The 26467-nt window shown below is 43.3% G+C and overlaps 2 protein-coding genes across 4 annotated transcripts in view; one reads left to right on the forward strand and one right to left on the reverse strand.

Moving 5' to 3' along the window:
* The window catches only part of LOC119446061 (uncharacterized), a 45654-nt gene that overhangs the window by 15482 nt on the left and 3705 nt on the right, over positions 1 to 26467 (reverse strand). For all 3 annotated transcript variants that reach the window (XM_049663868.1, XM_049663867.1, XM_037710385.2), the window contains exons 5-13: positions 25719 to 25758; positions 23022 to 23122; positions 20560 to 20657; positions 17671 to 17735; positions 16260 to 16336; positions 14812 to 14932; positions 12363 to 12479; positions 9475 to 9512; positions 7321 to 7349 (exon numbers count right to left, since the gene is read on the reverse strand). In XM_049663868.1, coding sequence (XP_049519825.1) covers positions 7321 to 7349; positions 9475 to 9512; positions 12363 to 12479; positions 14812 to 14932; positions 16260 to 16336; positions 17671 to 17735; positions 20560 to 20657; positions 23022 to 23122; positions 25719 to 25758 — 686 coding nt within the window. The remainder of the gene's footprint in view (positions 1 to 7320; positions 7350 to 9474; positions 9513 to 12362; positions 12480 to 14811; positions 14933 to 16259; positions 16337 to 17670; positions 17736 to 20559; positions 20658 to 23021; positions 23123 to 25718; positions 25759 to 26467) is intronic.
* LOC119446064 (uncharacterized) lies at positions 1717 to 7207 on the forward strand. Its single transcript, XM_037710392.2, has 3 exons — positions 1717 to 2010; positions 4611 to 4777; positions 5347 to 7207. The coding sequence occupies exons 1-3, from the start codon at positions 1795 to 1797 to the stop codon at positions 5465 to 5467; spliced, it is 504 nt and encodes a 167-aa protein (XP_037566320.1). The 5' UTR covers positions 1717 to 1794; the 3' UTR covers positions 5468 to 7207.

Genomic DNA, 26467 nt, shown 5'->3' on the forward strand with positions numbered 1-26467 from the left:
ATTGCATTTTGCCCCCATCGAAATGCGGCCGGGATTCGATCCCGCGACCTCGTGCTTAGCAGCCCAACACCATAACCACTAAGCAACCACGGCAGGCGATTTACGTACAAGGAAATGCTTAGTCAAACGTGAAAGATGGACGTTTGCAGTGATGGATATGACATTTACTGTGAAGCATTCAGTGCAGCACACAATAACAAAATATAAATGGGAATAGAAGGCGGGTGTAATGAATGCATTTACGACTACATCAATAAGAGCAGGCTATGGCTTACACTTCAGGAAGCCTAATTCATACAAAGAGCAACAATGTTGTGTATTTAATCTTTGTTGCGAATTGATATGAATGAGTGTGTGCCCCACGTAAGAAGTCAGCATCATAGTGCTTTGTATTTTTCCTACTGGGATTATACAACACTGCCATGACTACAAACTATCAAAGTTAAAATGTACCCTACAGTTGAGTGTTTTGTGCACTCGGTGCAGGAAAGCAAGCGCCTGCCAATTACGTTACAGTCATGCATGTTGGGCGAGTTTACAGCAGTTAGAGGAAATACAGATGCACTTCACCTGAGCAGCACACATTACAAGTATCCAATTTCGATCTCCGACTTGCTCTCTTGGTTGTTTAAGGAAGAGAGAAAAACTACACGTGTAAGCACTGTTTGACAAGAGATGACTGACCCAGATTCTGTTCGTTTTGTTCATGTCGCCATGGAGGCGTAGATAAACGCAGAACATATACCCAGAACAGTAGTTTCGCGGTATTTGAACGGAACGAACGTAGTCGAATTACAACAGCCGTACACGGAAGCAGTGTTATAAGTTCGTCCTATATCTGACATAACAGGGCTCTAGCGTCGGTTACGGTGCCAGCTGCCAAAGAGCAGATGACAGTTTCGGGAGCACGACTCGAAAACAAACATAGGTTTAGCTGCGTCCGCAGGTTGCAACTTCTATTTTTTCGATAAAAGAAAAACGCCGGGTCGTCGCATGCAAATCAAGTACGCCGTAGTCTATTCAGTGCAGTGAGTAAAGGGTCATTCTTTCAAGAAGAGCAAAGCGCAACGTCACGCAAGACTCATCGTACTACTCAAGCCCCACACGTCAAAACGCGGAAACCTAAACACTACGAATGTTTCGTTAGTTTGCGATAGGGAGAATGGTCAGTTTGAACAGCGCGTCAACTCGGGCGAAATCAGAGGCGAACACTGTGCCTTGGCAAGGCACAAGCGGGGCGCGGTTTCACGAACGACTCTTCCTTTTCTTAATTACTGCTGCCAACACACTTACAACTAACCACGTATGCTGCGGATTCGCGAGCCTACTTTGACGGCTGGTCGACGATGTCATCCCCGCGCTATTCAATTTATAGCTCGATAAATACGCGGCCGGTACGAAGCTGACGACATTACGTGTCTTTTGCGGCGACAAAACACAATTAGCGCGCTGTCGGCGAGAACAATTGGATGCAATCACATACCTTCCAACGCGTAACCAGCGGACGCCATCATCAACAGTTCACCAGCAGCATGATTCGTTCGCAAGGTTTCGCTAGTTTCGCTGACAGCGAGTCAAAAGGAAATTGAATGTTATATAACGTAATACGTAGTATCATAATACAGAGCCTATAAAATATAAAAATAAAGAGTAGAGAACTTGAAGATTGATTTTCCAATCTACGTTTATTTCATTTTAGCAGCGCACGCGGCACGCTCGATCCGTATCGGGTTTTGAAAGTCCGTTGAGGGCGAGGCACCGCGTGCGTTATCAGCTAGCGCGTTTTTCGAAGTTATGTCGACCCAAGGCGCAAACGTGCGGACTACGCGAAGAAATCTGCGGGAGAAAACGCGAGAGAATTTACGAAAGCTTCGAAATGAAAACCGAACCAAGATCAACAAGTCGATCAACAAGTCGATGGGAACGGCCTACTGCGCTTTGAGAGAGGTCCGAAGCACCGCACGCCAGACCTTGGAAAACGTCAAATCTGCAGTTGAAAACATCTCGAACGTAAGTCGCCGCTTCATGACGCGTTTTATCAGTTACATACTATCGTGATTGGCACGTACATTTTATGCCCGGCGAATGCTGCATCACGAATGCCGTGTTTTGACCGTTGCAGGGCGTTGCCTCGTGTCGTCACTGATTTCTTTTTATTTGTAAGTCTTCAGCCGTTGCAGTATGTTTCAGGGCCCGGAGACGCCGCAGTGTTGCCTTGAGAGGTGAAAACGCTAGTAATTACTCCCCGTAGGGAATAAGATATTACTGTAAATGGCACTTGCTACTAGAATGCCCGGGAGAGAAGCCATGCTATTCACGCTGGTATAAAGCAAATTGCGTGAGAGAAATCTCTTGTTGATCTAAAAAAAAAAAAAAAAAAAGAGACGCAAAAGACGGCGGTAGATGTAAATATCTCGAGTACGGTCGAGTTGCCAACGTGCTCACCACGAGGCCTTTAACGGGCAGGTACTACGGTACGGTGCGAATTCAAGTCCGTGTAGAAGATACGCGCGGGACCCAAAAGTACGGGAGGGAAGATAGGAGGCGACGATTACAAAAGTCCAGGGACGTCGTCGGAATGTGGGGGAGAGGGGCAGCGGTGCGGCTTAGCGGCGTCTCACTCAGTGACCCCACTGTCCCATAAGGATAAGGAGGCATTCACCCCGATTTTGAAACGGGATAGGGAGGGGGGTCCGCTGTGTCTTGCTGCAGCTTACGGGACTCGAAGGAACTCGGCGACCTCAGCCGAGATTGCCATTAGCCAAGAGATTAAATGAAAATTCTTGTGAAGAATTCTCATTTAATCGAATGGAGAAGAATGGAGATGAGGATGCCTAACCCACCTGCCCAAAATTTGCGTCATGTCTACGCGTAAGCCTGTAAAATATGGCAGCCAATGAATGCAAGCATGCTTCTTCGGTGGTGTGAGCTCCGAAACCAATGACAATTACAAGCCTAAAATTGTTTATAGCCAGAGGTGTTTGAACAAAATGGTGTATGTCTGTATTTATAAACAATAAAGTAAAATATAGTTACGTCAAGTCCAATCAATAAAGAGGCTATTTACATTATCAAATGCATGTAATGCCATTCACAACTGAATGTCCCGTCAACTGAGCATATTGTAAATGAGAAGCAACTGAAAGGTGTTCGTACCTGGAGCACCATGGCAGTAATGAACAAAAAAAAACAGCATGCTACCAGATGCACGAAAAGTGCTTTGCTCATCAAAACGAGCTAAGGATACTACATATCACACATCATTTAAATGCATACAAACATGTTAAGGCTGGCTAAATAAATTGCCTTGCATGTATTAGGATTATTATGAATATAAAAGGCGAGGCATCCTTATTGAATGACTGGAAGTTATTGAACGGAAGTTGTATGCTCCAAGTGTTGGTCCAAGCAATGGTTCCCTTTGGCAAAAACTGCACTGCTTTCCAGTGGCAGAGTCATTGGTAACAATCGTCACTTGCATCAATCTTTCTCCCTGTAGACTCCAATAAGTGTTATCTCTCATGTTCGAACAGAAATAAATTTTCGCAGACACCTATCGCCAATTGCAAGCACAGCTGCCACACCCATGACAGCACCGAGTCCATCATGAGGTTATTTAGAGAGAGAAAAAAAAGTGAGTTTGTGCCAACAGGCCTATTTGCAGAAAGACATCCTTGCTAGTCATTGCAACTTCCATAAGTGGCCACCTGTGTGAAAAGCTTCCGTCTGCTTCCGTGAGGTGGCCTGTGAAAGTGTACAAATCTATTTCACAAACACTTGCACAAAGGTTGTGCTTGCAAGAAGTGAGAATCGCAGATACCCCAACAGAAGGCAGGCCACTTGAAGGTAATTAGTCCTGATCAACTGCATACCCTAATTGATGACGCCACACTTTCTGCAAGTTTAAATGCAGTTCAACTAGAAAATCTATGTTGTTTATCTTGCTGCATGTGCTCTGTTTGCAACTACCTGCTGTGGTAGCATAGTGGCTTTGGTGTTGTGGTGCAAAGCCCACAGTTCAGTGTGTTGTAATGGTAACATCCGTCTTCATTTTTCAGCAGTCTTGAACAATAACCCTCTATATGGGCATCATGATCATCATCTACATCCAGAGTGCACGAACAGACAGGATACTTTCATCAGAACAGTAGTGTAATTTCAAGAGAATTGGAGGTTAAAGAAGACATCTTCTGGAGGAGGATCTCTCCAGCCTTCAGTGAAATGTTATCAGTGAAAAACTATTGTAAAGGCATATCCAGCCTCATCAGAATGAGATGCGCATAAGAGTGCACCATGAAAGGAAAGGATGTTGAACCACTGTTACAGGAGGCATTGGACTAAACACCACAGTCCTCTTTACCCCAACAATGTGACCACATGTCATGTGGCCTAAGTCCTGTAGATGCATCAGGTCAAATGAAGCAAGTGGTGAAAAATAATTAGTGGTACATAGTAGTGTTTTCTTTGCCCGGCAGGATTTTCTGCCAACTACACATTTTCTAAATGTGTAATCTGCTCAACCACAGCAGGAAATACAGTAGCCACAATTAACGCCGGCGTAATTTACGTTTCAAAGAGAGTGACTTGCTCTCCGCAAAATGTGCTTGCAGAGGTGCCTACAAGGAGGCCGAAGCCGTACCAAGTACCGGCTTCCTCCGGGATCTTACTCTCCTCTGCACTGCCAGACACCCGTGAAGTTGTACTCCCCTTTTGGCATTGAAACACCCAGCCCCGTCACGCCTCGCCGTAGGACACCTGGCCGCCGAACACCTAAAACGTGAGTACACACAGCCGAGAGAAAGAAAAAGGAAAGTGTAGAGGGATTAACTGATAAAAATCTGGTTGGGCACCAGGGATTAAAAGTAGAGGGAAGGGGCATGAGAACAGGTAGTTCACGCTTACGGCAAAAGACAAAGCGTGTTTATAAATGGCGATAACACGACTAGGCGAGCTAGTTGGCGCATGTTTTTGGAAACAAAGGATAGAGACAACATGAAGCTCTGCTGGTGTGTTAACAGTGAACATGCTATAAATCAAGCAATGCCCAGTAAGTATTCAACTCAACATAACGTTAGCATGTAAACTTAATAGCGGAAAAAAAGGCTGGATGTAGCACACTAGGTAGACCAACATAGTCAAACAATTTCTGCCAAGGCCTTTGTGTCAAAACAGCTGTAATCAGTCCCGAAATAATAATTTGATGTTCCCTTTTACAGTAGACCATACTGTGCATTGACTCTACGAACAACAGGTGGTCAAGATTAATGCAGAGCTCTCCCTGTGTCACATTTGCAGCTATTCCTGTGTCACTGTTTTTCGCAAATGTATCAACATTCTCATTTGTAGCCGTACAGTTGGAACACCTGCCAGGAAACTGAGGGAGGAGCTGAAGGAGATCGAGGTAGGCATCGGGGATCTGCACACGGTGGCCGACAAGATCTCCAAGCGACAAGCCAAGAAGACTTGAAGCAGGACAGAGCTGTGCGGCTGTTGCAATGTTCAAGGATATGCCGAAGCCTGCACCGCTGATACATTAAGCATGCATTTCTTGAGGCAGCAGCATTTAGCCACTACCTGTGTCATTTTGTGTAAGCTACTAACTGTATTAAACATGTAGGCTTGCATATGCCAGCTAGAGCAGCAATGATTTTACAAGCCTTTGTATATCTATATGATATTCCGTGTTGCGGGCTCCCAGCTTGAGTAAATATAGAGCTTTAGTTCATAAACATTTTACCATTCATGGAATACCAGGTTGCGAGAGACGTAGATGTGGGCAGCACTGTTGGTGGTGCCATCTTGTGGCACAGTGTTTAACCAGAGTGGAGACAGTGCTATTATTGTAATAGCCAGTAACATTATACGTAGCTGGTATAAAGCGTTGGCAACATCATCAACATGAAGTTTTTATTTTTCTTTGACGAGAACACCCATAAGACAAAAATGTCTCTAACATGTGGTTGCACAAGGTGTCCCAATATGCAGGGTCCAAGCACCTTGAAAAGCCTTGAATTTGAAAAAAAAAAAGGTGTTCAAGGGCCTTTAAAACTCCTTGGAAATAAATGTGCTCCTTGAAAACTGAGGTCGCTGGCGACTCTCGAACATTCAAGGTAATAAACTGCCTGTCAAGGCTACACCATGGACACCGTCTATTGGGAAAGGATCCTAGATATTTTCTTTCCAGAGTGTCGCTAAGCGATGCAATGTTGCATGTCCACAGTCACTAACGACAGGCACATTTAGATTACCACTGTTTTTGTTTTGCTTGTTGATTCACGCTGCAGCCATTATGGCTCAATTTTCGAGCCCTTGGCTATAGAAATGTCTGGTGGAAAGCAAGTTTCAGCCATATGGCTTTAATGTGACGAGTATCTTTGGCTGAAGCAGGACACTACTAACAATCGTGCTAGAAGTTGATTTACATTGTTACAACTGGAAAGTCAACTTTGAAAAGTCGCTCAAAGCATGCATCCTACTCGGCAACTGTTTAGGTTCAAGAAATTGCAGCTAAGATTTCACTATCTTCCAGTGTATGTGTACAAATGAGGATTGTTTACCCCTCAAAACTTGGCCTTTGTCATCCTTGAATTGCCCTTGTATTTTGAGTTGAATGTTCTGCATGAACGCTGAATATGTCACTACCAGTGCTGTCATCTCCTGTATTCCACGCACGGCTAATGCACATACTGACAAGCTAAAGCTCCCCAATGCCTAAATACTCTCATACTGCAGCTGTGCTGGCCATTACGCTGCTTTCTTAATCATTAAAAAAAAAAAAAAACTGCCAGTTATGCTCGGTACACCACATGTCAATCATGTTGCTATGATCCAGCAGCATTGTGTCACAAAGGGTATACCTGTGACCAATGTAAGCATTTTGGCAGCTATTTATTAGGACTCATATTTTACCTTTGCATTAGTTCACCAATTAAAACCAAAGTTTTTTATATTTATGCAAATGAAAGTCCACCCTACCAAAATGGGCGATTTGCTAAGCATTTTGCGGCAAATGTGCATGGTTCAGTCAATTGATGCAATGATAAGCTCAGCTACGTTCGAAACTGCATGTTGTTGAACTATTATGCCTGTAGGCTGGCTTTAGTGTATTATAATATACTTGAGATTCCAGCTATTATTTATGAGGCAGCTCCTGTCACATTGTTGTGTGTTGTGTATGTCACCTATACTCAACAAATAAAATGTTTATACATTCAATGTTTTCGTATAACTTTTATTAAGGGCATCCACACATATTGTGGCCCTTCGAACATTCTGTACAAACATCTGCACAAACGTAAGGGAAAGAAAGAGAGTCCTTACTTTGCCCACTCTTGGTGCTTGTTGCAGGCCTAAAGGGATCGTAGAAAAGTTGTATATCTTTCACATAACATGTAAAAGTGCAGCACACAGTGTGCAATATGCATTATTTCGACAACATATAGAGAAGTCACAAAAGGTAAAATATCTGTACAAACAGCAAATGCTCAAAATCTACATTTTCAACGTACTTGTAAACAAACTAATACATTGTGTACTCATGCAACATTTTCACAGTTTCAGTACACACTGCTCTAAAAAATGCCTTTAGTAAAATAAAAGCTGGTGCTGAGACAATCATGACAGTCCTTTAGAAAGGCATCTGCATCAGCTCGCATTGTTAAATATATTACCAGTAGCCGACCACAGTGTAAACTTATGTGAACAGTCTTGGAAGCTATGTAACAAAGCATCTGACAGCTGAATATGGCTTATCTACGGAGCTGAGTGAATAGTGTCATAAGAATGGGCAAGCCCTGCCTTGCAGAGAAACTTCATGTTCGTGATTTGCTGAGGTTTCAGAAAGTCACAGCAACTTTTCATATTAACAAACTAAAATAAATTTGTGCTTTCATGTTCCATAGTAATGATTTGTTCTACATACAGTATAGACCACTTATAACGTAACCGCTTATAGTGCAGGACCGGATATAGTACGGTCTTTTCAGACTCCCGTTAATTTTCCCATAGCACTCCATGTATACGCATACCGCTTACAGTACAGCCACGTGAGACGAAATACCGGTTATAATGCGGCTTCGGAAAATCTCGCCGACAAGGGCAGTAGTGAGCACGTTTCTCAACGAGATGCACCCACCGATGGGAGAGGAGATCAACGAGGGCGATGCGGAGGAGGAGCAAGAGACGTGGAGCACGAGTCCAAGAGCAATAAAATAGTCGCCGCGCACCGTACGTGCGAGTAAAAGCACACGGGGGATGCGCGCGCCTTCACGGAGAACGAACGCGCAATGGAGAGCAAACGCGACTTCCATCGCGCGAAAGGCCGTGGGGGTATGGGAGGGAGGGGTGGGCGACGCTGTGCTGTGGCACCAAATGCGTATCTTGCAACCGGGCGCAAGGGGAACTGGCGACACAATATCCCCTGCAAAAGGACCAAAGCGGGAAGGCAGCACTGGAGAGAGGGAGGGGGTGTGGGGGGGGGGGGGGGGCGGCGGCTTCTCCTCTGCCAACAAATGCGTTCGCGCCTGTGCCGCCGGCTGTCGGTGTTGTCGCGTGCACCGTATCTTAGCGATCTTCACACGGCTCTGACCTTTGTATGCGCTGTGCTTACGCCGCTCAATTTCCGTTGAAGCGATAGACCGCACGAACAAGCTTCGCTCGATCGCTGCGACGGCCGCGTTTCCCCACGCCCGTATTTTGAAAGTGGTTGTCTGCGGTCATCGAGTCTATTCATGTTTGCTTGTGCGCGTTGACACCACACTTGTTAATTCAGTTAGTAAGCGAATGTGTCAAGTTTATGCAGCCGATAAAACTAGTATCCCTACTCTTATAGCTCTCTATTAATTTGCTATCGCAATTGATGCTTCGCCTTTTGGGCGAAACTGAGACATTTAAAAAAAATTATTACTTTGTCTGCTTCATGCAAAGATCATAGGTACTTGGACATTAACCTTTCAACGTTCGTAATTTTAAACAGATGCAAAGCCCCAGTCGCACGCTTCGATTCTCGGATACGCGCGGCACCTTGGTCTACATGTTTTGCATGCGTGCAGGGCTTGAAAATCGTTGTTTTGGTTATAGTGCGGTACCGCTTATAGTGCAGATATTCACGACTCCGGCGACTTACGCTATAAGCGGGCTACACTGTACTGTGAAAATAATTTGTAATAGACAAGAGACGCCACATTATGCACAATCGACAAAATTTCATAGGCTCATTTCTACGTAAGGCATGATACCGTGTCGCCTATGGCATTGTGGTCAGAAGAACAGCTTGCCTCAAATTATTGTTAATTAAGCACAATTTTAAGGCCCGCAAGGGTGGCTAATTGCTCATGCACCAAAAATGGGAGAAAAGGCTCCAAAAAATATGTTAACCATGTGAACATTACTGCTATAACCGCTTGCCAAGACCAAACTAGAGAAACTAAAGTACAAGTGCAATCATGCATCTAGGATTGGATAAAAAGTGCCTACATTAATTTGGAAACGTAGTGGACACACTCAAACAGCACCTGTAAAAGACAAGAAAAAGATAAGTACTATGCTGTGTTTACTAATCTCTAAACCAGATACTTTCTCTAAAAATGTTGAGAGACAAAGTCCTAGGGTGGGCTTTTAGATTTGAGGATGTGGTTTCAGAATTGTACAAGCTGCAAGCATTGGTGTTTATCTGTTCAAGGGCCACGACTACATTGCTATGCCAAGCAGTTGACTAAGAAAGTGTCAAGTGAAAGTTCATTTGCAATCACAAGTAGACGGCGCATGCGATGTCAGGTACATAGACACAAGAGCCTTGAAAATTGGCTTGACAACGTCTGTGCCAGTTAAACCTGACCAGTTGCACCAACTATTATACAGGGCCGCTATTTTGTAGCGATGCATTATGCTTTATTCTATACTAGTCTTATCATCCACCGGTCACGGCCGGCTGATCCCATTGATATTGTGAGCGGACCGTCGCTCTGACCACTGACAAAGCGCAAGAAGGCATTAGCATTGGAAAGGCATTTCTACAAAATACCGGCCCAGGTAAGATGCATGGTGGACTGGATGTCAAGTTTGCAGAGAGATTTCTGCTATAACTCGTCAAGCAACCTTTCTGAGAGTAGTGCATTTCAAAAGTCAATGGCAGAACTGCGGACAGCACATTGTACGAGGAACAAGTAAGAAGAATTGAAGTGATGTCAAGGTAGGTGTCAACAGCAAGTGAGCTTGTTTGTAAATGAGTAAGTTCTGCAAGCGATAAAGTATTGGTATTCATTTACAATGACTGATTTTACAGAAGCCCGAGAATTTGGATGCCTTCGCGGCACCGCCACATAGCCCATAGAGTCAATGTATAAAAACGTATAAAATTTCAGACGCAAAAACCTTCGCCGTCCAATTTTCCCGACTTTTGCCATGACCATAGGTCCGAAAGGGCATTAATCATAGCCACCACCATCGCCATTTTGATTATCTCGCACACAGATCCGCTGGCAGCCATAGCCACCACCGCGGCAATGCTAGGCCTAGCTACTATGATGTTCGCTACCAAGCTTCTTTCTGTTCGTTGCCAGTGTTTTTCATTGAAACAATTCGCCGCTGTTAGCAATGGCACCGACTCCACCTTTGTAATGCTCGCCAATGTCTTGGAAACGCGGAAGGCACGACGCGTTGCATAATGCTGGTTCCCGAAAGTCAGCTTAGCCTCAATACAGCAGTGTGTACGCAGTGAAGCACACGTGAATTATTGCGGTCAAGCATATCAAGAGTGGGAAACGGCGTCACGGGATACGGCATGCCTTAATTATACACGCGTGAAACCGCCATCTCCTATCACTACGATAGGAGATGGTGGAGCTACGATACGCCCAATAGGTGTACTGGCAGGCCTTCAGAGCTATTTTGGACGTGCCTGTGGCGATTTGAGCCCTTCGGCACGCATTCGGCATGCCCAAAAGGCATGCATTCGTTTTTTCGGACATGTCTGCGGCCCCTAGGGAGTCCGAAAAATCAGATGTTGATTGTATATTCTTGCCAGTTTACATTTGACAAAGCCTTTTTTTACAGCGACGAACGTCAAAAAGATAACAATTTTCTTTTTTTCCCTTCGACATGCTTCTGCGTAGCCGATAACACAGCCATTAGGACTTGCTCAGTGATGGTCTTGCCTGTAGAACTGGCCATGTATGTTTCCATTACGCACTCGTACTTCAGATTTTCATAACTGCCGCCTAGCAGCGAACTGCCACTCTTTTGACGGCGATCTCTGTACAGTAACCACGCTAATGTAAACTAACTGCTCACAAAACCAACATCTCATTCCCCACACACCCGTATTTCTGCACCTACTACAGTCGAATCTCGATAATTCGAACTCGAAGGGACCCGAAAATTTGTTTGAATTAAAAGGACTTATTTTTGTTGCATTCGTGCACCATAGCACGATGTACGAACGGTGCGAGTCGTGAAATCCGGCGCGCAAGCACATAGCGAGCGAGGGCCACGAAACTGCCCATGCCGGGCAACGCTCGCTTCCCAATAACGGCAGAAAATAACGGCGGCACCGGCACGACGCCACCCGCTCCCTGAAGTTTTTTGCTTCCCTCACCATCGACGGTGAGGGACGAGGGCGGCAGAAAAGCGAATTTTGCCTTGGCAACGCCGTCGCTTCAGTGGCTCCCCTCGCCCTCCCTCTCAACTCCCTCGTAGCTCCCCCACCTCCAACTGTCTCCGTGCGCGCCTGCCGCCATGCCGGTGCCGCCGGCCTGGTGCCAGCTTAGCCCGCTCCCTGAAGTTTCATTTTCTGCCTTTATCGGGAAGTTGGCCGGACTGGGCCTTTGCCGCTGCTTTTCCCTCTGCGCCGCAGCTGCAGCATTGGCTGAGACATCGGCACATACACGAGTGTTCCGGCGCGATGGTGAAATGGCGACCTTGCCATTTGAGAGTGAAATTTCCGCCGCATTTTTTTTTTTCGTTTTCTTTTTCTCCGTGCGGCGTTGAGGGGTCTCTCTTAAGCTTTTGCTTTATGGCGGTGTCAGAGCAATGCCGGTCGGAGGCACTGCCGCGTGATTTGGCACGCTGCTGAGGGCATTGTCGGTGTGCCGTATGTTTGAATTAACCATCGCAAATGCTTCGCATTCGAATTACCGGCCGTTCTCGCCCATAGGAATACACATAACTTTGACGAGACCACAGCGTCAGTTCGAATAAACCAGAAGTTCGAATTAAGCGTGTTCGAATTAACGAGATTCGACTGTAGTGAAGACAAACTACACTCACCCGTCAGAAAAAATATTTCACATGCAACGCACTCAAAGCTAGGAGCATGCAGTAACACAAAAGAAACGTAGAACATTCGGACGTCATGCCTTTCTCACCTCGACCATAATGAGCACAATGATCATGACTTCGAGCCGGACGTGGTGCTTGTCCTCCAGGTGGTGGCTGAGTAAGTCCATCAGCTCGCAACAATGTGTTAACTTCTCATTCATGACCTGTGGGTTATCAATGTACAATGTTGCAAGTAAACAGCCAATGCAAATAAAAGAAAGTGCCAGTTTCACCAGAAGGGCAAAGCACTGACAGCGATAGCTAGGTATAGCGTTGCGCTTGGACTCTCCTTCAGGTCCTCTACTCTGGGATTCAGCCACAGGGATGTTTGCTCCGCACACAGCGCTGACTTGCAAGAAAAATTTGTGAGACTACTTCCAAGTTAGTCACCAGAAAAACACTTTTTCGAGTTTGAAATTCAATACCTCACAACTCGTGTTCTAGGTAAAGCAGATCAATAGGTTAGTCTTACTGAATAATACAGAAGGCATTGATACACTATTTAACGAGATCTAAGGAACATATTTTGTAAACCATAGCTGAAGATTTTGTGCAAGGAAGCTTGCACAAAATTTGAACCAAGGGAGATAAACGAAAATGGACCTTATATTTGAAATAAGTGCAAAGCATTACACATATGTAGAAACTTTCAGCACTATACCTCAAAGAATAAAGATCTAAAAAATTTTTGGTCTAAGACCCACATCCCCCCAAGAGTGACAATGCTAAACGATGACAACAGGGATGGGGAAGGAGGCAGCTTTACAGACAAATGAAGATTACCAAGGCATGTTGGAACACTATGATTGCATTCGAACGCGCAGCACCACAAAAAGAACAGCAAAACCGGGACAATGAACCTTTCTTCGTGTGTGCTGTATGCAGAAGATGGTGCATCCCCCACTCACCTAAGTTAGCACTCTAGCCAGAGTGTTTCTATATTCCATCCCCCATTAAAATGTGTCCAAAAATCGAACCTGTGGCCTAGTAGCAGGACAGCATAGCTACCACGGCAAGTACTCAATGAAAATTTCTAAACGGTATTATCGTTATATTAAAAAAAATTGTAATTGCCAAATACATTGTAACACTTTAAGCAAGCATCAAGGTGCGCAGAGCTACTGCTCAATTACTAATACAGTGGAATCTCGATGATACGATAACGGCTAATACGAATTTCCGGATGATACGAATTTTTTTTGCGGTCCCGGCTGGGCCTCATTACTTTGAAACATGCTAGAGAACGGTTGTTACGAATCAATTTTCGACCAGCGTCGGTTGATACGAATAAACGCCGCCCCACCGACGGCCGCGAAAGAGAACAGCGCGCAGTCACGGGCTTTCTCCCTTTCTCTTTTGGTGCGGAGGTGCGGATGCGGCGCCGGACAGCGCGGAGGCCGCGACTAGGCGCGAAGAGTTTGATGCGGTGGCGCTTTTCTTGCTTTTGCGCGTGGCCGCCGCAGCGAGCGAAGGTTCGTGCGGTCTATCACTTCAACGGAAACTGAGGGGCGTAAGCACAGCGCATACAAAGGTCAGAGTCATGTGGAGATCGCTTTCAAGATACGGAGCGCGCGACAACCCCGACAGCCGGCACAGGCGCAAAGTACAAGAACGCATTTGTTGGCAGAGTAGAAGCCACCCCCCCTCCCTCCTTCCCTCCCTCCCTCCTGCGCTGCCTTCCCGCTGTGCTCCTTTCGCGTGGGAGATTGCGTCACCAGTTACCCTTGCGCCCAGTTGCAAGATACGAATTTGGTGCCACACAGCGCAGCGTCGCCTCCCCCCTCCCTCCCCGGCCTTTCGTGCGACGGAAGACAGAAGCAGGGCCGGGCTCGACTGGCGTGCCCGGCCGTGACGGAAGTCGCGTTTGCTCTCGCCTGTGCGTTCGCTCTCCTTGCGTGAAGGCGCGCGTCCCCCGCGCGAAAGGCACGCTTTCACTCGCACATGCGGTGATGATTTTATCGCCCTTGGACTCATGCTCCACGTCTCATGCTCCTCCTCCGCATTGCCTTCGTTGATCTCCTCTCCCGTCGGTGGGCACACCTCGTTGAGAAGCGTGCTCGCTACCACCCTTGTCGGCGAGATTTTCCAGCAGAAGCCGCATTATAACCGGTATTTCGTCTCACACGGCTGCACTATAAGCGGTATGCGTATTACATGGAGTTCTATGGGAGGGTAAACGGGAGTCGGAAAAGGCCGCGTTGTAGCCAGTTCTGCACTATAAACAGTTACGTTATAAGTGATCTATACTGTAAATGCTTTTTACGTGCGCATGCCTGAGTGAGTTCACCTCCGACTCTTTAATTTAGCTAGTTTTAATTGTGTTTCGATGATACGAATTTCGGCTAATACAAATATTTTTCGTGACCCCGTGAGATTCGTATCATCGAGGTTTCACTGTATACATCATAATTTCCACTAGTCCTTTTTTTCTTTCACCCCTTCCTGGTGCAATTTTCAATGTACTCAAATGAGTATGCTTCTGCTCAAGTGACGTACCTTTGTCCGCCTGTTAATGTTCATGTACTTGATGACTTTCAGATAGAGACTCTCTAAGTTTGGCCGGTCCCAGTAAAAATCAGGAGTGTCCAAAAGGTCAGAGCTTAGGTTGATCAGGTGCCTGCAGAATGATTCCCCGTTTAGACACACCGTACTTCGAGAATATTTACATGACATACAAGCATGTGCTCACGTTCGTTTATTTCCCCATTTCAAGACATTCTGCAAGTATACCACTGCAGCACTTGCCTGATAAAGTTATATAGTATTTGGGGGACATTGGTCTTTAGGCCTAAAAATTACAAAAAAAAAATCCAGCTTTGTAAAATTGCATTTTCGGATTCTGCATATATTATTCTCTTGATCTTGACCAAGTTCCTTATCTCATATGTCGATATTTAAGCCATATTATATTAGTTTTAATACTATAGTGTGGGAGATTAGTTTGTTTTCTTCATTTTCATAAAATACTAATTTTGCACACTCAGCAATACATTTACTGTGATACATCAGTAGCTATCACAGATAGAATAATAACTCTTTTTACAGCATGAAGCTAGATGTTTGGAGCACACAACATAGGAAGCACTTTTCAAGTTTTTTTTTTGTTTTAAGTTTTTAAAATTGGTCTTTTGTGTGACCAAATGCATGGCCATGTTCAAAACAATTGAGTTCAGTGTAGTAAAAAGGAAGAAATATTGACCCAATTATAAAAGTGCTTCCTATGTTGTGAGTCTTGTGCTTTCTGCTATTGATCCATATGTCATTTGTATATTTTCGTGTGCCTGTTATTTGTCTATTGTAGTAAGAACAAAAGACAGACGGAACAAAGGACAGTTTTCTTAATTATGTAATGAAATAATGAACATACCAAAAAAATAACTGCATTTTTGGAATATTAGGGAGAAGAAACTAAACAAGCATGCCAACATTTATCAAGTTTGGGTAAAAAATAGGTAAGGATAGCTCTAATCACCATATCCCCCCTTAAGTAAATGTTACCAGTAACAACAAAAATAAGCAACACACATTTGGAATACTAGACTGCTGGCATTATGCGAAACCGATTATAATTTTGCTTCATAATCACAGAGCAACCTGATATATATACAACCCATGAGAGGTATTCTCCAGCAATCACTTTCATGAGATTTTGCGTGACTTGGCACCTGATGCGTCAGTGTATACGGCCGACAGCATGGCTTGCCACTGTGCCAAGCTCGATATCTTCGCACAGTGCCAGAAACGCTGTCAGCCATATACTTATATGCGTCCGGTGCCGAGTATGCAGTATCTCTTAAAAGTGACAGTATATCCAAAAGTGATTGCTCAAGAATACCGCCAGAGGTTGCTACATAGATGCTCTAGAGAAGTGTGTGCCTATAAAGTATACTTCCCAAACATTTCAAATGAGACTGCCGCCAAAAAGAACTTTCTCAGCGACTGACCTTAGTGAGAATAGTTCTCCAGTCTTTCGAAAAACGTGTTCCCTGGTCATCCTAATCGTCCTGCCTTCCTTCATGTCCTGAGAAAACAAGAAAGAATGTGAAGTTATAGCAGCAACAGAACACATTCAACTTTTGCTACTCAGACGAATATTTGCTGGTCAGAATAGACATCAAAATAGACCAAGAAATAACTTAGCAAGTATGGACTTTAAATACATAGCTACGTCTGGTTAAACTAGAGCTAATTTCACAGGAGTGGTAGAAGTTTTCATGCCCTTTTGTGAGCATTCCTTACTAAGGGGATTCAAAGCACCGTTTGCTTATTATGCATTACTTGTGCTAACAACAAGTGTTTTAACGAAAGCAGAATTAAAATCAAGCAGTACCTATGCATCAGGCATGTAGGAGATGAAACCAATGCTGATATATGCACGTGTAGAAAACTGCATCATATTGCGCCTTCTTTCCTTGTCCTGTGTTCACACTGTTCACTCATGTACCAAATAGCATATCTAATTGCATAACTGGAATATTATTAAAGTTTCCCAGGGCAGTCTTTGAGTGAGAACAGTTGCAGTTTTAAGTAAAAAAACTACGACACTTTAGCAGCAGCTTTCTATGCATATTTACAGAGGTGTTTTGTATGTTTGTGGGTTATTTTTAGCACTTTTTGCGGGCATGCTGGGGTCAGAACTCACTATTCTGTCTGGCTTTATCTTTAGTGTGAAACCCTCTCCCAGCACACATACACAAACCTTGTTGCAATGCCATAAAGGCACTTGACTAAAATGTCTTGATTATAAGGGGATTTAATATCTAAACGCTCCACCTTGAGCTACATATATTCTCAACAACTCTTGAGAGTACTATCCTTTTCAATTCACACTGAGTGGCTAACTGAGAAACAGTGGCCATAACAACAGGTAAGTTCCATGGTGCAGGCTTTCCATCATTGTGATGTCATATTGCTGGCGAGAGCCCTGAGTGGTGCCAAGTCATCATCCAATGTCCAGTGCTATGCTGAGACTTCACGCTTACTGAAAGTATCACCATATGCCTGGAACTAAGCGCAAAGGCAATTAAGAAATTTTGCTCCCATTGTGGTTAAAAGAATGAATCTGATATATAAGGCAAATATCATGTATTACCATCACTACAGCCAATTACGATAGCAACCTAGCACAGCGTGTAGCTCTGATGGACAAGCCAACACTTACATAAACCCATGGAAAAAAAATATATATCGCATTTACCTCGGCCTCTGAATTGATGGGGCAGTATGTTCAGCTGTAAGTGCCCATAAAGTAGCGTACACAACAACTTGCAAACAATTCGCTAAGTGCTAGCACCAATTTTATTCACATTGTAAGTTAGCTGGTTGAGTGTCAGTGCCTACAGTGGCTTCCCTCACCTCAATGATGTCCTCGATGCTCTCTACATAGCTATCCAACGATGCCTCCCAGATGGCCAGCTTCACTGAACAAAAAAAAAAAAAAAAAGAAAGAAAGAAATAATTTTGTTTAAATAAATGGCAACGAATATGGTGACAAATTTCACTGCCCAGACATATGACATTTACATTACTCCAGAGGTCGCCATTTTTTCTTTCAAATCCTGGTGTGTCTATAAGTCACACTACAAAATGAAGTACAGTTAAGCCTCGATATAACGAAATTCTCGAAATAAGGAAGTATGTAACTCTTCATAACTTCTTTTCCATAGAATTTATAAACTTCTATGGAGTTGCTTCACGCCAGTGAAGAGATGTGATGTAAAGACAGACCGCCTACTGAAGAAGGGGATTCTCCGGCAAGCTAACTGACGAGTTCCTCGAGCATCTGCATTTCCGGAAGAAGTTCCTTCTTTGAGATTTGCCTCGAGCTACGCCGAGGTCGTCCGGCTCAAGACCAGCACGGGTGAATACGAGTGGACACTTTGTGTTCCTATTCATTCTATACTGTACGTCTTGAACTCTTAGTGCTTGTCGTTAATAATTATTTTGCAGAGTTTTATTAACACTGTCACACGCACCCATACCCCCACAACACCTATCTGGATTGCATTGTGATGTGCCTAGCCGAAGTGTGCATGAGTATATGTAACTGCGTTATTTGAAGAATATATTTTGTTGTGTTTTAAGAACTCTGGGCTCTGACTCGGTCTTTGGACCACAACTGGCGTTCGCTGGCGCACCAGAAGGCCTCTTATTAATTGTCCGTGCTTGCGTGGGGTTATTTTTGGAAGCAGATGAGCCGGCTTCGGAATTTCACCAGGCGTTGGCGCCTCATTCATGGGGTGTGTGACAGTGGCAGATACGCAGAGTGTGCCCATATGGCACATACTCCTGTTGCCGCTGATACATGTCACTGGCTGAGCACTGAAGGCGCACTGTAAAGCATAAACCTTATGTTACGTGCACCCCAGTGACACAGGCTAACCAATGACGACAGAAAACTTACACTTTGCCATTACACACTCTGTATTGGCCACTACGATATCATTTGGACGGAAGTTTAGGCAGCCGACGAAGTAAAGCGCGTCTTCCTCCTTCGTATTTACGCGAATGCACATCTTGAGGCATCGCAAGACAGGGTTAATTGGAGATTGCAGGGCGAGGCCATCGTCCTGCAGCGGACATAAATATAGGCTGATGATAATGATGATGACATTTTGAGGCGCAAGAGAGGCAAGATACCCCAGCAAAACGTCCCCACATTTCTCTCTAGAGACTTTTTGGGTCGGGCAAATGCGAGAAAGAAGCCCTCGTGATCCTATCGCTGTATGCGCTGTTTGCTTTGGTGCGAGTAAAAACTTGCAAGGCTGAGCCAAGAGGGATGGTGGCTCGATGAGTGCAGTCTTGTCGCGCGAGCAAGGGGGAAAGGGGGAGGGGAGTGAGTTCAAGTAACCGCCGATGAGAAGATATTGTACACACGGCATAAAACCATATCTTTCGTCGCCGACCCTCAAATTCAACAAAATTCTTTTTTTTTCCTCATTCAAATTTGCTTTTTTCCGATCACCCCATATCAGAAAATTTTGCAGCCTCTTCCGTGCAAGAAAAATCCATCAGTGATTGTACTTATTTGCATAAAAGGTCAAATTTCAATCTGAAGAAACTACGATGTGAAGCGAATCGCCAATTTTATCAACATTGTTATATCGAGGTTTAACTGTACTGTATGTACCCAAACCTAACGACCTCTTTACTGAGAAAATGGGCCCGAAGATTGCGTTTGCATTACAATCGGATAAAAAAAACCAAAGCCTCGTTTGCAGTGCTGGCAAACAGAAGCATATACAGAGTGCAAGCTGCCAACTGAATTATAGACAAAAATGTTAAGGGGGACATGGTGATTAGAGCTACCCTGACCTGTTTTTGAACCAAACATGATAAAGGTTGGCATGATTGTTTAGTTTCTTCTCCCAATTCTAAAAATGCAGTTATTTTTTCTGTAGGTTCATTATTTCATTACATAATTAAGAAAACAATGTCTTTTGTTCTACTACAATAAACAAATAACTGCCACACAAAAATATACAAATGACATATGGATCAATAGCAGGAAGCACACGACTAACAACAATGGAAGCACTTTTATGATTGGGTCCATATTTATTATTTTATAGTACACTGAACTAGATCCACTGTTTTGAACATGACTATGCATTGGTCATACAAAAGACAAATTTTGAAAAATTCAAACAAAAGAAAATTGAAAAGTGCTTCCTATGTTTTGTGCTCCAAACATCTACCTTCATGCTGCAAGAATAATTCCTATTCTATCTGTGATAGCTACTTATGTATGACAGTAAATGTCTTGCTGGGTGAGCAAAATTAGTATTGCACGAAACTGAATAAAACAAATGAATCACCCACCCTATAGTTTTAAAAACAATATATTATGGTTTAAATATCGACATATGAGATAAGAAACTTGGCAGATTAAGAGAATAATAGATGCAGAATATGCAACTTCACAAAGCTCGATTTTTTTTTGTAATTTATAGGCCTAAAGACCCATGTCCTTCCTTAACAAAATACAAAAGAATGCCAAGTATGGATCGCAAGAAAAACCTGATCATTTAGGTGGCTTGATATTCTGGATTTGTCCAGTCAATGCTCCCCCCATACAGGCATCTCTCTTTTCCCACAATATGCAAGGCTTTACGTGTTTTCCCAATGCTCTGGTCCCTCTGTCTATCTTATCAGTAACATGTTGCTAAAAATCAGGACTGCATGCATACCCTCCTTTTGCAGTAGCTTGCACAGGTATATCAGCAAGTTCTTTCTAACACTTACCAGACAGAGCAAGCCCACTGGAGAATGTGTACTTCTCCAAGTCACTCTCGCCCTCTGTGCTTAGGTAGATGTTGCCATCATAAAACTTTGTCTTGTTTCTGAAACAATTATGTGCAACAAATGAAAAGTACTACTACAGTCAAACCCGTGTTATAATGAAATAATGGATATATTGAAGTAAGTGAAATTCCCTTTGAAGTCCCCTTAGGGATTCATATTGCAGTACATGTAATAATGGATATACCAATGTAACTCTGCCTCCCTTTTCAACATCATTATAACTGTTTTACTGTATATGATTAGTAGTATTTGCAATAAGGAATCTGCACTTTAGATTCATTTTTCCGTTATTTTATCCAAAAGGAATAGCAGACTGGAATTGATCACTTGAGAAAGCTAGATAGTGAGGTGATTTCTGTTTAACAATTGGACACATATGTGGGCCTTTGCCAGAGATTTGAAGACCAAGTAAATGCAATGAAAACAAGTTTATCAAATTTAAAGACTAAGCAAGAATGCTCCGTTCCCATAACCAACAGCACTGCTCGGCTGAAGCATTTGGTTCCCTTGGGTTGTGTGTTGCTGAATTAGTATTATTATTTGGTTTGAAAACATATACAGTTCAACCTTGTTCAACGAAGTCGCAGTAGACATGAAATTAACTTTGTTACATGTACATCCGATAATTGTTATAAGCATACATGGAGATTAAAAAAAATTGATCTGGCCTATGCAACTGGATTAGGTCAGAACAGTTCATTGTGGATTTTGATGACCCATTGGCATCCTGCCATGCCAATACAAGGCATGGGAACTGCAATAAATTACATACACCCCCCCTGCACTGCTACGTTAGCTTGCTGACAAGCTGTTCAGCTAAGCCAAGCTAATGGGCCAAACGAACATGCCGCCAACAGACTTGTCGGACACGGAGGGGACTGCATGCGGATCCGTACTCCACTACTATGGCTCTCAGTCTGCCCCGTGCGTCTGACCTCAAGCTCGATTGCCAATAAGTTCTACAAGTGCGAACATATTGGCAGCGAGCTTCCCACGAATGCTTGTCACCAACCACTCTGCCGGCTGCACTGCTTGTTTGGCTTGGCCTAAGAAGCGCTGCTTCGTCGGGAGTCGTCAACCAAAGTTGAGGTTTCATGCGAGTCGACATGACAGCCATGTTTGTGGCATCCCACAAGAAGTTCATGATCGAAACACCGTGCGGCATCCGAAATTTCAGTTGTTTCTATTGTACATAGGTGCTAGGGGTAGGTGGGGGTGCAGCAGGAATCGTGCATGTCCAAAAAATCAGGCGTCTGAAAATTCGATCGGCGACTGTATTTAACAGTTCCGCTGTCAGAATATACATTTTTAGGCACATGCAAACAAAAATTTGCTTTGCTATAACTGATACCATGTCGGTTCTGCATTTTCGATTACGTCATTGTGGGAGAATACTTCATTGAAATAAATTATGACCAACCAAATTTTATACTTGCTTCATTACATCCGTGTTTGTTAAATCGAGGTTTGATGGAATCCTCCTGAGACCCCTTGAATGTTTTATTGCACATTGTCTTTAACCTTTCTCAAAATTACTAAGTAGGAAGTGATTATGTAACATATTCACCTCAGATATGATGTCTAATGCACGCGGAACTGTATTAAAGTGGCTTAATCATATTTTTGCCGCCAGCATTAGGAAAATTCACACTAATTTAATACAGGCCGTTGTGATGACGAAAAGCAACCAGGGAGTATGTTTCAAATATTACGAAAATCCAGGATGCAGCATCAGCATGGCAACCCACCATATGAAGTTGCATCTTTACCTCTCCATGTACATGGAGAAGGTTCGTAACTATATCAGTATTAAGAATTGATTAGAAAAAGCGATTGTGCCCCTAAGCTGTCTTCACCTCTCAGGAGGATATACAACTGCCACCAAAAGGGGCCACAACTTCTTCTTTGCCTACTCAGGAAGGAGGGGATGGAAAGACAGAAATGGGAAGATTGCTTAAAGGTTATCCATGAACGCATTCTGCACTACAGACGTCCCAATGTGTTTTCTAGTGTTTTCCAGCTGATGGCATTTATTCACTCTGTAATCACTAGAAAAAGTTACACATTGGGGAAAATGTGAACTTGTTCCCCTTTCTTTCTGGCCCCCCATGGAGAGTAAATTCGTACTGTATAATAAAGAAAATGAAATGTTATTAAAGCTGAAAGTTCATTGGTAACCAGTTCGTTGAACTACATACAGGTACAACTTCACTCCAGCATATCAAAAACACAGCTATGGACTTGGCGTAAATTTTAATGCACTTAAAACTGCATTTTGAGGCATCAAACTCAGCATAGCACACGACACGATGGTCATTACAGGGTGAAGTTTAACAAAACATTGTGCCATGGGCTCATTGCATTGGCACACCCAAAAATATTAGAAAAGAAGGTAGACTCACTCGTGGTACGCAAATTCTAAAGCTTCAATCTCTTGGTTCACGAGGGATGGGCTGTAAGGGTGCTCTTCGTAAGGCTTCAGGAACTGCAGCACGGCTTTCCTCTGAAAGGCGATCGTGCGAATAGGGATTCAACATTGTAGAGGTGAAAGGCTTTTCAGCTTAAATGCTAACTACAACGAAATTTCACTTTGGCTAAATTGGTAATATAAACAAGCGCTGAAGGAATCTTGGTAAAGCTGCAGGGCAGGTAAATGTCTAATTCTTCCTATTAGCAGCCTCTAAATGGCCCCCAAGAGAACAACACACACACACACTTGGTAGGTCAGTATATACGTCAGCACATTGCCTCTGACATTTTTCAGCATGCTGAGAATGGCAGTCAACTTTGGGTCATGCGGACGAGCCGCACATTCTGAGTCATGCATCACTTCTGGCGAGCGGTAAAAGCATAATTTTTTTTTTTTCAGTTCTGGCATCAAAACCGTCTACTTTCGCGAGCCTTCAATTACTTATCTATGCATATTATAAACATGAAATTTTGCATTGCGGCTGCTCTAAATACACAAATTAGGTTTCTTTTTACGAAACCCATAATTTCATTGCACTTGCCTTCACTAGATGCAATGAACACAATAATTGAACATAAACCACATTTGCTAATTATTAGGGAGTTAAAGGGACCGTGAAACAATTTTTACAATTGTTTACAAACAGGCCGAGTGGGTAGGGTAGGACTTCCTGATCATTAGGAGACAGATTTAAACGCTCTGCGTAAATTGTGTAATTTATTACAAAGTTTTAAAAATGTGCAACGCTACCAATCGCAGCGGCGCCAGTCCAGCGTTTTCAGCCGCCCCTTCCCACGCCATGTAGCTTAAGTGAATGATCTCACTCAGGCGAGCGATCCTCGTGGCTACCCACATTATCGCATTGGGAATGCTTGAAACATGCCGCTGCATTACGATTATTTTTACTAGCATACGTATGCATAGTAATTTGGGTGCCCATAAAAATAAGTACACAAATGCAACAAATCTAGATACTTCTTCAAACTGATGGCCCACTTCCGGGTGAGAATGCGGGTCGTCTGCTACAGCTCTGGCAATGGCAGCCAATGGGATGCGGAGGCTCTCACATGAAATTAAGAGCAGCGATGTCTTCTTTGGCAGCAGGATCATGAATGGTACCAGCGTTGTATTACTAAGCTTGCATTGCAAGTGTGTGCACGGACTAAACTGCAGCGACTACACGCTGTAAAGGATGCGCGTGCTCCATGTCAATGTCAACACCAACCGTCTTCGTCAACACAGCAGTCACCCGCAGTTTTGCAAAGAAAGGCTCTTTCAGCGGCAATCACAGGTTCTGCATTTGGCAGAACCCAAGGATGCGGAAAAAGAAGCATTGCAAAGACAATTGAACATGCTTTACAACGTGTCAGAACGTCCATCAGAAAATCACCACCTTGAGTTAGGACTTTGGTGCAGTGGTACTGTGTCCGGCTCCTATACAGAAAGTGTAGGTTCGATTTCCGATTTTAGATGTAGTTCTTTTTATTATTATTAGTGAAAAAGTCATAAATAGCTTACTTTAACGCATTCACAAGTTAGCGGCAGTGCTTTCTTTTTCTGCTGATGGCTATAGAGAAACTTTACAAGCGTAATGTAGAGGCAATCGTAAACATATGTATTCTTAGATATTTTCATGTTATCAGGCAAGTACCAAACTTAAACAATACCTGAAATAGCTACCTTTGTAGTTTGCACATTACATATATGCTCACAGCAATGGGGTGAATGCCCACCTCTTCTCACTTCATGTACCATCATAAAACAAACAAAAGCCAGTGAACACTGTGCGTAATGCCACTGCATCTCCATCCAACACGTGCAGTTCATTCGTCTTTAAATTTCACTTCATCTAGTAACTGCCTAGGAAAGAGACGTGGAAATACACTTGGTTCAAATCAACCGGAAGTAGAGAATGCTTGCATAACCACTTGAAGGAGGCGGGATAGTGCGATGGCCGCACAGTGTAAAAGCTGAGGGGGAAGGCTGTTGAGGGGAGGGTAATGTTTAACCACTTGTACCTGTGTTATTATGTAGTGCAATGACATGAAGTTCTTGTGAGAAAGCCTTCCTGGAGAGGTACCCTATGTGTTTAGGTGTACAACAAAAACAATTTCAGAAATGCGAACACAGCCGTGTACTTAGATTTAGGTGCACGTTAAAGAACACCAGGTGGTCCAAATTTCCGAAGTCCGCCACTACAGCGTGCCTCATAATCAGATCGTGGTTTTGGCATGTAAAACCCCAGAATTTAATTTTTTTTAAGAACAATTTCAGGGACCTTGAACATTCGTGGCTCAAAGGTTGGTGAAAATCCTCCTTCTGTTACAATGGACAGCAGAAGTTGACGCTCGGGTACAAGAAGCACATTGAAAAGAATAATTATTATGGGAAAAAAGAAATTGTCTCATACATCAAACTAAGATGGGGCATTCTTTGCATCAAATTTGCCATCTTTCATGTTGAAATTCTGCTGCACTTAAGGCACAGTAGCCCTGTGCACATTAAGACAAAAAATAACATGGCAAAGAAAAATTAAATGTCGACCAAAAATCAGTATACAAAACTGCGATACAAAATGACACAAAGTCATATTCTATATGCCAAAGTCTATAAGCATTCACAAAATTACCTCTATTTCTGGGAAATTCCAAAAGACAATTGATCCTTCCCTAAAAATAAAAGGAGAAATATTACATAAATACAACACGCGTATAGTATTTATACATTTTAAGATCACTTTTTAATTTCAAATAGGAAAATTTTAAGAACCCTACAATGTTCCTGCCTTATCGTGTGTAAAAAGGAGAAAAAAGAAAGGTCTCGTATGAAAGTATTGTAGATATAGATCCTCAATGTATCGCATATAAATGGTTTCACCCATTCAGTATTAAAAATTCACTCCAAGGACATGATAAAGCCTTGAAATATATATTTTCATTTGCCAGATGTTGTTTGTACACACCTATTTAACAAGTACATCCTCTACTTACTGGTCTTGAAAAGCAAAATGCAGTGAGATATAATGATTATCTGAGACCTCACAGTTGCATCAAAGCACCAACACTTCTGCATACATGCTAATCAATCAACTTCTGAATACTCCAGAAGTAAGAACCCAAATTGCTAAGCAGGAAAAGGTGCCCTTTGAAGTCTGTTCAGCACCAAAGCAATCTTCATACAGTTGATTTTTCTTTTTCTAAAATCTTTGACGTATGGTTCCAATTATGGTGCAAGCTTCTTTCTCAAGAAAGTAATTAAAATGAAAAAGGAAAGAGTACTCGCACAAATAAATGTGGCACATAAAGGCTGCCTGATTCTGTTGTGAGAAATATTTTGCCAATACAAGCAAGAAAATGCAAATATCCAAAAGGTGGCTTA

This window comes from Dermacentor silvarum, chromosome 3, assembly GCF_013339745.2.
Source record: "Dermacentor silvarum isolate Dsil-2018 chromosome 3, BIME_Dsil_1.4, whole genome shotgun sequence".
Classification (NCBI taxonomy): domain Eukaryota; kingdom Metazoa; phylum Arthropoda; class Arachnida; order Ixodida; family Ixodidae; genus Dermacentor; species Dermacentor silvarum.

Bases quoted from the DNA above. Each gene is read 5' to 3' on its own strand.
- LOC119446064 (XM_037710392.2), top strand. From the start codon at position 1,795: ATGTCGACCCAAGGCGCAAACGTGCGGACTACGCGAAGAAATCTGCGG. The intron at 2,011-4,610 runs GTAAGTCGCCGC...ATGTGCTTGCAG, and splicing joins CAGTTGAAAACATCTCGAAC to AGGTGCCTACAAGGAGGCCG. The intron at 4,778-5,346 runs GTGAGTACACAC...TCTCATTTGTAG, and splicing joins GGCCGCCGAACACCTAAAAC to CCGTACAGTTGGAACACCTG.